We start from the raw sequence: 12,498 nt of genomic DNA on the forward strand, positions 1-12,498 counted from the left end.
TCATCTGATCTGCTGATCGAGGTTCATCAAACCCCGAGAGTTGGGAGGATCCACGAGACCTACTCACGGACCCGGGACTCGCCAGCCTGCCAGCCTCCACCACTACTATGTGACACGAACCCTTGGGTGTCTGTGAGTTCTGTGAGGCGTTACAGCGAAATACAGAACCCTGAGACTGGGTAAATTACTGGGAGGAGGAGGAGGGGTTAATGTCTGAAATGATGGAGTGGCATGGTAGTTTGGACATTTGGGACTTCTTTGACCTCTGCCTCATGGGGACCAGCCTCGTGCTGATCTTTCTGAGAGAAATTGTTCAAGCACTCACAGACACCCCCACTGGGTTTCCAAGGCTGTAGATTGCTTCATCTTCCTCCCATGGAGCAGCTGGTGAGTTTGAACCACCAACCTCCAAATGTCCACTATGCCATCAGAGCTCCTTGAAGGAAGAGGGGAGGGCAGGAACCGTGGGGATATTGAGTTTGCATGCAGCTCAGACAGAGGAGGCTGCACGGGCCAAGGCCCTGAGGCCAGGCTGGGCCTGGGGATGTGAGCGAAGCTGGGTGAGGGGCTGCATGAGTGGAGTCTGTGAGGTGAACAGTGCTTATTGGAGGGTGTGGTGAGGACTTTGGCTTTTTCTGAGGACAGAGCTCTGCTGGGGGAAAGGTAATCACTGATTAATACTCCCCGCCCGCTGCTGAGAAGTCGCAGGGGGCCTTCAACAAGAATCTGGGAATCTGTTGCTCACTGTGACAGCTGCTTTAGGGAGTGTGCTCCGCCCATGGCCAAGGGACTCACTGGCTGGGAGATGGGTTCCCAGCCCAGCTTTGCAGGTGATACCCTGCCTCACTGCCCTGGGACATTGAATAAGCCCTCAGTCTGCTCCCCACCTCAAAGACAGGCCCTGGGCCCCATGCCCAGCCCTGGGCCCCACGCCCCACCCAGTCACCTCACCTGGGACCACAGATATGAAGAACACACTGTCTTGCCAGGTGGAAATCATGACCTTTAAGCCTTCAAACTTCCGTATGATTATTAGGTAAACGTGCAGAAAAGCACACTGGCACTCAGGGCTGCTAAGAGAACGTGCCAGGGCCCAGAGGCAGCCTGCCCCGACTCCTCCACGGCCAGTGAGCGTCACACGCATGCCATGTTTTCCCCGTGCCGTGTGTCTCCTCCACTCGGAATCACGTCTGGGAGGCCTGAGACCATGCTAGGCGGAGCAGTAGGCCCGTCTTTCTCTTCAGTGTCTAGCATCCCATCCATGGATGCGTCACAGTGAATATCCTTTCCACTGTTGATGGTAGAGTTCCTGGGTGGCATGAACAGCTAAGCGCACGACGATTAGCTGGAAGGTTGGCGGTTCAAACCCAACCAGGGGCACCTGGGAAGACAAGCCCAGTGATCCGCTTCTGAAAGGCCCCAGCCTGGAAGGGCTGTGGAGACCGTGCTGCTCTGCACACGGAGGGTCACCAAGCATCTCCATGACAACCGACAACAACGCAGCTGGCTGACGGACATGGGGGTCGGTTCCAGTTCGGAGCTATTGTGATTCCGAGAGGTAGGAACTTTCTAGAACTGCATTTTGGTGAGCAGAGCTCTCTCTTCTTGTGGGAAGGAGTTGGGGGTGCAGGGAGGGTGTCTTAGTGTCCTGGGGCTGCGGCAACGGATCGCACCACAGGGAGGCCTCGAACACCGCAACTCACTCTCCGGGTTCGGGGTTCGGAGACCAGAAGGCTGACTGTGGAGCGTCGGCGCGGCTGCTGCCTCTGAAGGGGCCATGGCAAGATCTTGCCTGCCTCCTCCAGCCTCTGGGGGCCCCAGGCACCCCTGAGCTTGCAGACACCACGGCTGTCTTCCTCTGAATGTCTCTGCTCCTCTTTTGTAAGGACTTCCCTCCTGGGGAACTGGACCCGGCGGTGGCTCAGAGGAGGCGTCCTCGGCTTCCACGTGGGAGACCCGGCTCACTTCCTGCCGATCCACCTCATCTGCAGCCCCCGGCCGTCTCAGTGGAGGCTTGTGTGTACTGGGATGCAGAGTGGGTTCTCAGGGGATGTCCACAGAAAATGACCAGGGCGAAAGGCCGGGCAACTGACTTCTGGCAAACAGCCGCTAACAGCGCCGTGGGCCGTGACAGAGCACCGTGCAGCTGGCTGGCTCTGGACGTCCCAGCGCAGGGCTCAGCACTGGAGGAGGACAGCGTGCCGGGGGAAGCGGCGGGCCAGGGCGGGCGAGGTGAAGTGCCTCTGCGCAATGGCTACAGCAACGGACGTGAACGTGCCAGTGACCGTGAGAACAATGAAGGAGCAGGCAGTGCTCCGTCCTGTCGTACACAGTCACTGCGAGCTGGAGTTGACTTCATGGCAGCCATCATCTGTCTGTCTGTCTATCACCCATCTGTCTGCACCTGACTGTTTACCTAATCTACCTATCATCTACCTACCTATCCGTCATCTGTCTGTCTGTCTGATCTATCTCTCAATCACCTCGGTGTCTGAGTTCCAGTGAGAACCCCTGCATGGATTATACTGCTCAATCTGAGCATCTTTAAAAGTGGAAATATATTCTTCTAATTAACTCATTCAGTGTTTATTTTAAAACTGAAGGACCAAGTAAGAATGTTGCGTTTATTACTGCTTGCCACGTGGCACTGCTGGACACAGCACTATTGCACAGAGGAGAGGTGCTAAGGGAGGACCACCCCAGGGAGTCATCGCCTCAGGGACACCAGCTCCCCCTGTCCGTGTGAGTACGGCAGTGGAGACAGCCTCCCCGGTGAGGACGTCCAGCCGCCTCCCCACCCCGTCCCCCACTCTCCTGCCTGTCTCTTCCCCTTCACGAGCCTTGCACTGCAGCCTGGAAGTCTGCGCCGGGAGGTGGGGGCAGCCTAGCTGCCAGGAACATTGCAGAAGCATCTGGGAGTCCGTGGGGCCGCCCTCCCGAGCTCCAGACCAAGTGCCCAGCTCTCACCCCTAAAATAATCCCTACACGGCAATTATGCAGAGACATGGTGTCTATCAACGGTTGGAGTGACGGTGACAGCAGCATGCGTGACTTTAGGGGGGGCTGTGGGTGTTGGTGCTGGTGCTAGGCATCTGACGGGGCAGGCAGGCGCAGAGCAAGCACAAGGGTGCGAAATCCATCCCTTCTTCCTGTCGGGTTACAGTGTCCACCAGGGGGCGTGCGGGCTCCATGTGTCCCTCCAGAGACCAGCTTGCACTTTGTGGCTAGTGGCTGGGGCGTTGCTACTGACGATGATAGAAGCAGGGCCAGGCCTTGGCCGTCTCAGGCATGACTAGCTCCCTCGCATACAGTAAGTGCTCACTAAATACTCACGGTTGGAATACACGAATCAAGAGAAGGTCCCAGGTTAGGGAAGGATGAGTTTGCAAGACCGTTGTTGTTAAGCTCAGTCAAGGCAGTCTGAACTCGTAGCCACCCCAAGTGCAACAGAACAAAACACTGCCTGGTCCCGCCCATCCTCACAAGCCATGCTGCTCGGGCCCATCGTCGCGGCCACAGCCTCCCTCCATCTCGTTGAGGGTCTTCCTTTTTCATGGACCGTCAATAAGCAACACGATGATACATGGAGAAAAGATTGAGGTTGTCAAGGATTTCATTTTACTTGGATCCACAATGAATGCCCGTGGACGCAACAGTCAAAAAGCCAAGTGACATATTGGGCAAAAGACCTCTTCAGAGGGCACTTAGTCCCAGATGGGGAAACTGAGACCCCAGGAGAGGCGGTGCCTGGCTGCAGGTCACCTGCAAGGTCAGGTGCTGGGCGATCGAGCCGCAGGCCACACACCACCCGCCAACTCCCACAGGAAGACTCCGCCTCAGCGCCCCCGCCAGCTCTCCCTGACCTTCACCCCCTTATTCCTCCCCAGCCCCGGGAACCCTACACCCCAGAATAAGGCACAACCACCAGTAGTGTGGGAGAGCAGGCTGTCCCTAACGACAGCACGTGCCATCCAATTCAGCGTGTGAGGCAGAAGTTTGTGGCCCCGCAGAAAGGAGTGCTGAGTGGCTGTCATCCCTCACAGACACCCACAGACATGTGGGGATGGGGTTAGGAACAGGCAGATGCAGGGGTTCCCACCTGTCTCCCCAGCCAGGGAGAGGTCCCCTGGGTTGTCCTCAGATGAATGAGTGACCTCCAAAGGGGCCTATAAAAGCCTTGTTTTTCCCTACCTGCCTCAATCCTCAGGTACTCCCCACCCTCCCCACTACAGTGGTCAGAACCCCAGTGGGGAGGTGAGGGCTGGACCAGGAGGAGGAGGGAAGCATGTGCGGACATGTCATGAGGGTGTGGTCATGTGCCTGACGCACCCCAAATCTCTGCGGTCAAACATACGTGACTGGGGTACATTTTTTTTTTTGAAGTGCCTGTAAAAATTAATTAAATAGGAATATAAAAGGGGCAAACAGCAGCATGAAACAGAGGAAAGCTAGCCAGGACTACTGAGCATGGTGCCAAGCTCAGCTTTGAGTTTCCTGCTAGCCAGAGCAAAAGGCGAAATCAGTGTTACAGTCCCTGGTTAGGCATGTCTTCTAAGAGCATGCCATGCCCGTTTGTGACAATGTTTCTGAATATTTGAGGGTGTATGTGTGTGAGTGCCAGGAAGTAAAGCGAGGATGAGCTTCCTGGTAGCAATGGAAAGAAGGGAAACTGGGAAACTAGTATATATATATATGTGTGTGTGTGTGTGTATACATACATATACATATACATATATATATATATACACACATTTATATATGTATATATATACACATTTATATATGTGTATATATATATAACTCTGATGACACAGTGCTTAAAGCATATGGTTGCTAACCAAAAGGCAAAAGGTCAGTGGTTCAGCTGTTTGAACCCACCAGCCACTCTATGGGAGAAAGATGAAGCAGTCTACTTCCGTGAAGATTTACAGCCCTGAAAAACTTATAGGGCAGTTCTATTCTATCTTATAGTGTCACGATAAGTCAGATAGCAGTGGGACATATATGTTAGGCTTATCTTTCTCTGGGAACTCTGGTGGTATAGTGCCTAAGGCATTTGACTGCTAACCCGAAGTTTGAACCACCAGCCACTCCTGGGAATGAAGGTTGGGCAATCAACTTCCATAGTGGTACTCCCTCAGAAACCTAAAGAGGAGTTGCTATGAGTCAGGGCCGACTCGATGGCAGTGAGTTTGGTTTTTGGAGTACCTTTCTCTGGGCCATGCTGGTCTGTAGTAGTGTCTCTAATCAAGTGATCACGAGACAAAGTAAATAAAAGCAGACACATAATTTCTGGGTGTAAAATAGCCGTGAGCTTCCCGGCAGCCAGGGCAATAGAGGATACGAGTTAAAGAGTCTACTTAGTGTGTCCTCACCAGTACCTGCCTGTTCCTGATAGTGGTTCTGACTTCGTACAGGGGGTCTAATTGCGTGTGTGACAGGAGTGTCACAGAGCTGTGGTAGGAGGTATGTCTGAGCTCCCTGGAAGCCAAGGGGAGAGGAGAAATATGTCAAGTTCCGGCCGAAGCAGTGTCTTTCTTGCTGCGTGTGATGGGGGCCTTGTCCAAAAAGGTTCAGACAGGGCAGTGCCGGGCTGCCAGGCGCACACGACTGTCCTCTGCAGGGCTCCAGGGCCGGGCGTAGCCAGAGCGGGGCAGCAGCAGCCGGTCCTGTGTGCCGTCAGGGCTGACCAGGCGCTGGACAGCCAGCAAGTACTCCTGGTGGGGGGCCAGTGGCGGGCAAGGGCAGTGGCCTGGTGCCCACACGTACTCATGGGTTCGCAGCGGCGAGCGGTTCTTGTAGACCAGCTGCACACGCACTTCGTAACGGGTCTCCTGGGCCTGGTGTTGGCGGCCAAGTATGTGGGCCCTGAAGACTGTGGGCAGGTGGGTGTTGAGGCCACTGGGCACTGTACCCCACACACCCTCATGCACAACCCACTGCACAGACCAGGGAAGCAAGGACTGCGTGGGGGCTGGGGTCAGGGCTAGCTAGGAGGGCCCGGGGTCAGGGCAGGTCAGAGATCCATGAGTGGTCAGGGGTCAGGTCAAAGGATCAAGCTGGGGTCGGGTCAAGCGCAGGTCAGCTCAGGATCAGAGGTCAGCAGAACAGGGCTCACTGAGGTCAGGCGAGGTCGGGTTAGGAGTCTCACCGAAGTCGCTGCCGCAGTAGTGGAGCAGGCGATGGGCGCGGCCACGGGTGTCCGGACAGGGCTCGCAGGGGTCTGTGGGGACCGGGTGATGAAGGGTATAGGTCTTGTCCCCTGCTCGCCCCCACCCCTGGCAGCCCCACCTCACTCTCACCTGGGGCCGGGGTCAGGGTCCGTGGGGGGACGGCAGCGGGAACCGCGGGGGGCTCTGCCCGCGGAAGCTCCACCTCCCGCGGCTGCGGCTGCCGCGCGGGCCGGCCCAGGGCCTGCACTTGCGCCTGGAAGGAGCCATAGAGCTCACGAGGGAGCCAGAACTCAAACTCAATGCCGGGGTTCGGCTCCTGCAGGAGGACCTGGGGAGGAGCCAGGCCCCGTGAGCGCCCCAGCCTGACGACCCCCCTCCCCAGCCTCCCCCTTCAGACTCTCCGCCCCACACCTGCAGGAGCAGGTCGTGGGAGGTAGGCCCAGCGGCGCGCAGCGTCTCCTCCGGCCCGGAGGCGGCGCGGGTGTAGACCACGCGGGTCCCCGCCGCCTCATAGGTCCCGGGTGGGCTGACCGCCCAGTTCCCGTTGAGCACGTAGCGCCCGTCACCCCCCATCAGCGCTGCAAGGGAAGGGTCAGAGGGCTCCTGGGAACCGGCCCCACTCCTCCCCGGGACCCCTCTCCCCAGCTTCAGTCTCCCCAGCTGTAAACAAGGACAACCACCCGCCTCACTCAGACCCTGCGGTACCCAGGTGGTTTCGGCTCCGATGGGTGACACGGAGGTGTCTGGCGCCTTCGGGGATCAGGGTCACATTCCAGTACCCGGCGAAGGTACCTGGGTGGGAGAGCGGGAAACGGGTGTAGCAGCCATCGCGGGGGGAGCGATTTGAAATTAAACAAAACCATGCAGGTGAGGCGATCAGCCGGGGTCCTGGGGCCCAGAAAGCGCTGGGAGACGTGTGGAGTTAGCATGAAGCTTAATGCAGCAGGGAAAGGGTTAAAACCCGATCCGCTCTGGGAAGGGCGGGGCCCTCGCTTCCGGGCCAGCTCTGCGGGCGGGGCGGGCGGTCACCGGCGTCGCGGAACACGCGCTGCACGAAGAGGCACGAGTCGTTGGTGCCGCCGCAGTGGCCGCAGCGGTCCTCCCGGGCGCCCGAGCCCAGCAGCCCGTCACAGCCGGCGCTCTAAATGGGAGAGGGGACACGCGTTGTGTCACAGACAGCCCTCGCCCCGGCCGGAGGGGGCGGAGCCTAGGGAGAAAAGGGGCCTGAAAGTTAAAAGGTAGGGCTCTGGGGGCGTGGCCCGCAAGGAGGGGGGGCGGAGCCTACGAGAGGGGTGGGCATTAAAAAGAATGAGCCTCAGGGGCGGAGCCTAGTTGTGGGAGACTGGGGCCGGGCCTAGGGCAAGGGGCGGGACCTGAAGGAATAGGGTCTAGAGGGGCTGGCTCTTCAGGAGGCAAAAAGGCCAGGTCTGCCCCTGAGCGGCAGAATGTTAAGGGTTTGGCTGCTAACCAAAAGGTTGGCGGTTTGAATCCATCATCCGCTGTAGAGAAAAGCTAAGCAATCTGCTCCTGTAAAGATTACTGTTGGTGTTGTTCTGTGCCATCAGTCAGCTCTGACTCAGTGACACACACACACACAACAGAACCCAACACTGCCTGGTCCTGCACCAGCCTAATGATCCCTGCTGTGCTGGAGCCCATCATTCCAGCCACCCTATCAGTCCATCTCATTGAGGGCCTTCTCCTTTTATGCTGACCCTCCACTTTACAATCTCCAGGGAATGGCCCCTTCCAACAACCAGGCCAACGTAGGTGAGATGTCTGGCAATTCTTGCTTCCAAGGAGAATTCCAGCTGCACTTCTTCCAAGACAGATTTGTTTGCTCTGGTTCGCCAACACCACAACTCAAAAGCATCAACTCTTCTTCAGTCTTCTTTATTCATTGTCCAACTCGCACATGCATACAAAGTGACTTGGGTCAGGCACACCTTAGTCCTCAAAGTGACATCTTTGCTTTTTAAAACTTTACAGAGGTCTTTTGCAGTTGGTTTGTTCAATGCATTATGTAAAGATACTGTGAAGTGTTCAGCCTATGGGGCAGTTCTACTCTGTCCTATAGGGTCACTATGAGTTGGAATAGACTCCATAGCAATGGGTTTGGTGTTTTGGTTGGGAGGTTAGGACCTGCACAGAAAAAGAGTGGGACTTGGAAAAAGTTAGGGGCGGGGCCTTATGGTGAAAGGGGCAGGGCCTTGAAATAAGGGGCGGGGTCTGGAGAGAACTGGAGGCAGGTAGAGAGAGTGGGATAGAACAGAGGCTGGGCATGGGGCAGAGCAAGCGGGGCCTGAGAGTGGGAGTGGGGAGTCAGGCTGGGGGCAGGGCCTGGGGAGTCCTCACGAGGCAGCGTCCGGCCACACAGAGCCCCTCCAAGCCTGGGCTGCAGGGGGTGCCATCCAGGACTCGGCCGAAGCTGTGGTAAAAAGCATGGCCCTCGGCCAGGCAGTTGAGGTCGCACTGGTTGGGTGCTGGGAACAGGAGGACACACTCTGAGTCCCAGTGCCCTCTCAGATGGCCTTTAGCATTGCCCTCCCATTGGGCAGATGGGGGCCTAGAGGCAGCCAAAGCCACACTTGAGATTGAAACAGAGCCAGGACTGGAACACAGGCATTCTGCCTCTAGCTCCTGGCAATCTCCCCAGCAAGCATAGTGGGGCTGCAGTCATTCATTCATTCACATCCTACTACTACGAGGAGTCTTTAATGGAGAACACTATTCACATCATTACCCATTCGTTATTCACTTATTCATTCATTCATTCCCCAAGCACTCATTAAGCACCTACTGTTTTCCAGGCATTGTTTTAAGCTTGGGGGTACTCATTCAGCATTGGGCCCTACACTCAGCAGGCGCCTAATAAAAAAAAAGTTTGTCCAGTACTAGTGAGACTCTATAGCCTAGGTGTATACTGGCGCTCTCTGGGCCTCAGTTTCCCCTTCTGCCTGACAGTGGGGCTGGATGTGCCATCAGTGCCTGTCCCGCAGGCCCACAGCCCTGTCCCAGCCTCTCCTGATAAGTTTCCTCTGGCTCCCACTTCCCTCAGCCTGGCTGGCCAACCTGGCTGGAAGGGAGCCCAAGCCGGCCCTGGTGGACCTCTACAGGGCTGGGATCATGGTATACATGCCCCAGTTCCCAGGGCAAAAGTCTCCGTGAGGCTGACGATGGAACTTTCTCGTCCTAGGCTTTCCTCATCCGTGGCGTCTGAAGCTGCCTGTCTCCCTCGCATCCGGAGGCGCAGTGCCCCAGGCACAGAGTTATGTAACTGGCTATTTTCAGCTCAGTGTGGCGACGTTTGCTGCTAATGGCATGAGTTTGAGGCCTGCTGTCCTAGGGCTGTAGCCTGTTCGTCTCTGTGCAGAACTGCAGAATGGACTCTGTCCTCCCCTCCCTGCCTCACGCCTATTTCACTTGCCCAACTCCTACACACCCTTCAAAGCCCTAATGCCCACTTCTCTGTGCAGCTATCCAAGTCCCCCTTCCTTCTTGGCACAGCGCTCTCCCTGCAAACGCCAAGTCATTCCCTCTGGTCTAACCAGGCTACTCACCCCCATGGAAGGGCACCCACTGGTAGGTCTTCTGGGTGCCCAGGACCGGATGGCCATTGTAGAGGGCACACTGTAAGTCTCGGAAGGGCACAGCCCTTGGAGGACAGTCCTGGGAGCAGAGATGGTGGGTCAGCGGCTGGGACAGGACTCCGCCTCTCCCAGCCCACCACAGTGCCAGGGGAAGCCGGCAAGGTGGCAAGTGTACTTGGGGACATAATCAGAGAAGCAGGAGGACTCTGGGGCAGATCAGGGGTCTGGGAGGTGGGCGGAGCTCACCGGCAACTGGCAGAGACGGTACTCATGGGTGTCCCCCCAGCAGAGCTCTTCACCAGGAAACCTGCGGACAGAGGGTGGCTGGAGCATGGTCAGGACCCCTAGGGACTCCCCTTCCCAGAGGTGGCTGGCTGCCCTCCGCCCCCTCCAGCCCCACCCACATTCCAGCTGGATCAGTGGGATTAAAGGGCGCAGCATGTGTGGGCAGGCTGAGGGTGCGGCCAGGGGCTGGGCCCTGCTGGAAGGAGAGGAGGGGCAGGGACCCCTCCAGCTCCACCCACCCAGCTGCAGCCCCAATGGGGCGCTCAGCTCACCGGATGCAGCGCCGGCTGCGCACGGAGACTCCCTGCCCACATGAGCTGGAGCAGCGGGTCCATGAACCCCAAGGAGTCCACTCGCCCGGACCCTACTTGGGGAGACAGGAGCATGTCCAACTGGTGACCCCCACACCAAGGCCAGGTTCCCACTCCCACCTGCTCCTGGGCTCCTGTCACCCTTACCTGAGCACTGCCCCCCAGACCACAGCTCAGGAGGGTCCCAAGTAGTAGCAGCTGGCTCCAGGGCAGGCAGGGTCTGGGGGGCAGAGGAGCACCTGTAGCGGGGCCGCCAGGGGACCACTGACCGAGCCCCAGCTCCACCCTGACTGGCAGGGTGGTCTGCACTGTAACGTGACTTCTCTCAGCCTCCTCTTTGAAAAACGGATGACAGTGGGAAAGCAGGAAGTGCAGAGGCTGGCCTGGAGAGAGGCTCCCACAATTACCAGCTGTGATGGCCCGTTCCTACTATCGGTTGCTGGATGCTTTGGAACGCACACAGTAGGTGCTGGGTAAATGTTTGATGATTGAAGGGCTCATCCCAGGATAGTGCAGGGGTCTCCTAGCGTCAGGGCCCCCTCCCGCCTCCTTGTTTCTACCTTCCCGTGTGGCTGGAGGCCAGCCGTTCGCCTTTCCCCGGCCTCAGTTTCTCCATCTGCACAGTGGAGACCAGCTGGGCTCAATCCATGGTTCTAAGAGACCCTGCAGAGAGTGTGGCCAATGGGGGCTGGGTCAGGGGCCAGGGCCTTGGCAGAGGCCCCTCTAACCCTAACACACACCCCAACTTCCAGGATTGGGGTTGAGGCAGGAGGGGTGACCTGGCCCTGGTCCAGTCGGTGCCTCATGGCTGCATCTGCAGAGGACAGGGAAGGGCACCAGGGCAGCCTGCAAGGAAATAGACCCCCCCATGAGGCTGTGGAGGTAACGGGGAGGGGGGAGTAGAGGGGCAGCTGGGGCGGGAGACTCTGCTGCCCTGGGCCTCAGTTTCCCCACCTGTCGGGAGAAGGATAATTCACTCACCGGCTCCCCCTCTGTGTGACCCTGGCCTGGCAGGACAGACAGCAATGGAGGCCACCACCTTGTGAGGCCCTTCTTGGGCCAGGGCCAGCCGGCCAGCGGTCAGCAGTGCCCGGAGGACGGGCAGGACATGCTCGCCAGCCCGAGAGGCCCCTGGGACCAGATGGGGAGCAGTCTGGGGACCCACTGGACCGTGGCCCCTCGGGAGCCTCAACTTTCTGCGTTTCTGGCTCTCCCAGCTCTGACATTCCCAGTGCTGTGGGCCTGAGATGTGGAAAACCTGCTGCCAGGGCTGCTAGGCGGGTAGTGTCTCTGTCCCTCTCAGAGCCTGGAGCAGCGACAAGCCCAGGAAGCGAGAAGCAAGCAGAGCCAGAGAGCGGGACAGGCAGGAGGGAGCTTGACCTGAAGCCGTCCCCAACTCCACCCCACCGCGGGACTCCCAGCACAGGCTGGCAGGAGGAGGGGTCTACATGATGGAAAATGGAGGGCTGCAAGTACCCCCCTGTCCACTCTCCAGAACCTCCCCATGGAGCAAGACAGCCTTTTCCTCACCCCCAGTTTTGCCTGGACCCCTCATTCGTAGTGGGATCTTAGGCCAAACCACATCTCTGGGCTCATTTCCCCTGTTGGAAGGGGGACTGAGTTCCCCCTCGCGATGGCTGGCCTCCCCCCATCCCCGCTGTCAGCCGCCAGGGCCCTGGGAGGGGAAAGGAGCAAATCACAAGGCCGGGACGCCGGCAGGAAAAGTGGACGGATAGGAAGGAGGACTTACCGGCGGAGCTAAGCGGTCCGACTCCCCGGCGGCCCCAGGGCGGGCGGAAGCGGCCGGGCCGAAGTGAAGGGCGGGGGCTGGGGGGAGCCCGGCGCGGTCCCTCCCACCAGACCTCCTGGGGCGCGCCTAGGCCGGGGTCCAGAGGGGCGGCGGCCCCGGGCGCCTCCGCGCGGCCAGCGCGCGCCTCGGCGCGGTTCTGCCGCAGGGGACTGCCTGTGCAGCCGGCGCCCTGGCCCCCCAGCGTCGCGGCCCGGTGTCCGGGCGACAGGGTCCCAGTGCCCTTGGGAAGGCCGGGCGGGGGGGTGACCGCTGGGGCTGCTATTCTGGGCGCCGCGCTCAGGGCCTGGGAATGTGCGCGCACCGAGGTCGCCCTGCCCGGTTCCGGGATC

General features: G+C 58.7%; 1 protein-coding gene across 1 annotated transcript; it reads right to left on the minus strand.

Annotated features, from left to right (window-relative positions):
- Positions 1 to 5,573: 5,573 nt before the first annotated feature.
- Positions 5,574 to 10,975, minus strand: ADAMTSL5 (ADAMTS like 5). The gene is made up of 12 exons (XM_007954607.1): positions 10,920 to 10,975; positions 10,507 to 10,579; positions 10,321 to 10,412; positions 10,010 to 10,070; positions 9,734 to 9,842; positions 8,529 to 8,656; positions 7,203 to 7,314; positions 6,879 to 6,965; positions 6,585 to 6,751; positions 6,303 to 6,501; positions 6,152 to 6,223; positions 5,574 to 5,875 (listed from the first exon to the last, which is right to left on the minus strand). The coding sequence occupies exons 1-12, from the start codon at positions 10,973 to 10,975 to the stop codon at positions 5,574 to 5,576; spliced, it is 1,458 nt and encodes a 485-aa protein (XP_007952798.1).
- Positions 10,976 to 12,498: the final 1,523 nt, after the last annotated feature.

This window comes from Orycteropus afer, unplaced genomic scaffold (assembly GCF_000298275.1).
Source record: "Orycteropus afer afer isolate SDZICR_OR568_19922 unplaced genomic scaffold, OryAfe1.0 scaffold00466, whole genome shotgun sequence".
Taxonomy (NCBI): Eukaryota; Metazoa; Chordata; class Mammalia; order Tubulidentata; family Orycteropodidae; genus Orycteropus; species Orycteropus afer.

Coding starts and splice junctions, on each gene's coding strand:
- ADAMTSL5 (XM_007954607.1), bottom strand. CDS start 10,975: ATGGAGAAACTGAGGCCGGGGAAAGGCGAACGGCTGGCCTCCAGCCAC. Junction 10,071..10,320: donor CGCAGCCGGCGCTGCATCCG/GTGAGCTGAGCG, acceptor CTCTGTCCGCAG/GTTTCCTGGTGAAGAGCTCT. Junction 6,966..7,202: donor GCGCGTGTTCCGCGACGCCG/GTGACCGCCCGC, acceptor TCTCCCACCCAG/GTACCTTCGCCGGGTACTGG.